Consider the following 1,452-nt stretch of genomic DNA (forward strand, 5'->3'; position numbering starts at 1 on the left):
TGCTGAACTGATGATAGGTCTTTATTGTGAACCCAGGGCTGTTACACCTGGGCCTGAACCCTGATCTGCAGATCCCAGGAAGCCTGTTGGCTCTGCTGAGATTTGCTATGTCTGTTTCTGAACGTAGGTTGCTGGGGCAAGTGGCACAGACTGTGCTGGACCTGAAACTCTGGGAAAACCTCAATTCTTCATTGACCTTTAACCACGTTTCCATCTCCCCGGTCTCATGGCTCCTGGGTTTTCTTTCCTTGGTCCTTGTAGTTATCATCAATGAGATTGTCAAGCTGCATGAAATCAGGTACGAGGGTAGATGGGGAGAGAGGGCTGGAGCCTCATGCCACCCTGGCCTTAAGCTGCAGAAAAATGATGCACAGGGAACAAGGTGGGGAAAAAAGGAAAAGATGACTGCACTGCATAAATCACCTGGCTGTTGTGTGCAAGCTCATGTTCCACCTCTCAGGGAGGAAGCACAGGGGAGGAAAGAGGGTCAGGGAAGGGCAGTGGCAGTCTTTGGGAGCAGGAAGGGACACCAAAATTTCCTTATCTCAAACCAATGAGAGGGAGTCAGCCAAGGTCTGTGAAATACCAGTATGGAATTGGAGAGGGCTGTTCTCTGCATCTCGTCCCGTGAGGACAGAGAGGCATTGAATCACAGCAGAGGAAGTAGTCTTCACACAGTGCCTGGACTGTGGGACTTGTTTTCATGGGAAGCAGCTGAAGCCAAGAATTAGTAGCAGGCAAAGTGACTGGCTGTTCTTCCCAGCACAGGGAGCAGCCAGAGCTGGGAGTTAACGCTAATGAGCATTGATTCGGGAAATGGGTTGGTGAGGAAAAGCAGTGGGGAGCCCTGATGGGGACAGAGCTGCTATCACTTTGTGCTGGGGAGGATTTCTGGACCTTTCTCTGCAGTGGCTGGTGGCCCTGGAGATGGGACTGGTCTGGATGGGGTAGGACTGAGACCATGGGTTGCTCTCTGGATTTGATTCCCGCCCCCCCAGGGTACCACAGGACCCAGGCCAGGGGCTTCCCTGCTTCTTGGGGCTGTGCAGCTCAGGAGTTGCAGTGGGGCAGCTTACCTTTCACCCCTCCACTTGCTGACCTCTCTTCTTCTGCCTTCTCCAGGGTCCGGGTCCGTTACCAAAAGAGGCAGAAGTTGCAGTTTGAAACGAAGCTGGGGATGAATTCGCCATTTTAAATGCTCCCAGCTCGAGTTCCCTGGAGCCAGGGCCACACAGCTGCATCCTGCACCAGGAGAGTGGCTGCACCAAAGGCTCAGGGAGTTTTCCCTCACATGTGCAAACCAGCCTCCTTGCAAAACAACATCAGCACCTTCCGGGGTCCCAGGCAGGGCACTGCTATGGGGATCCCCCAGCAGGCATGCAGCCCTTCCCCAGCCTGCTAGGGTACTCTGAAGGGAGCCTGCAAGCTCTGGTGCCTGTTCAGGTTGCTCTT

General features: G+C 53.9%; 1 protein-coding gene across 1 annotated transcript in view; it reads left to right on the plus strand.

Moving 5' to 3' along the window:
• The window catches only part of KIAA0195 (KIAA0195 ortholog), a 28,918-nt gene extending 27,723 nt beyond the window's left edge, over positions 1–1,195 (plus strand). Inside the window, 2 exon segments of the mRNA XM_010135459.1 lie at positions 128–298; positions 1,123–1,195. Of these exon segments, the coding sequence (XP_010133761.1) occupies positions 128–298; positions 1,123–1,195 (244 nt within the window).
• The last annotated feature ends 257 nt before the right edge of the window (positions 1,196–1,452 follow it).

This window comes from Buceros rhinoceros, unplaced genomic scaffold (assembly GCF_000710305.1).
Source record: "Buceros rhinoceros silvestris isolate BGI_N320 unplaced genomic scaffold, ASM71030v1 scaffold10884, whole genome shotgun sequence".
NCBI lineage: Eukaryota > Metazoa > Chordata > Aves > Bucerotiformes > Bucerotidae > Buceros > Buceros rhinoceros.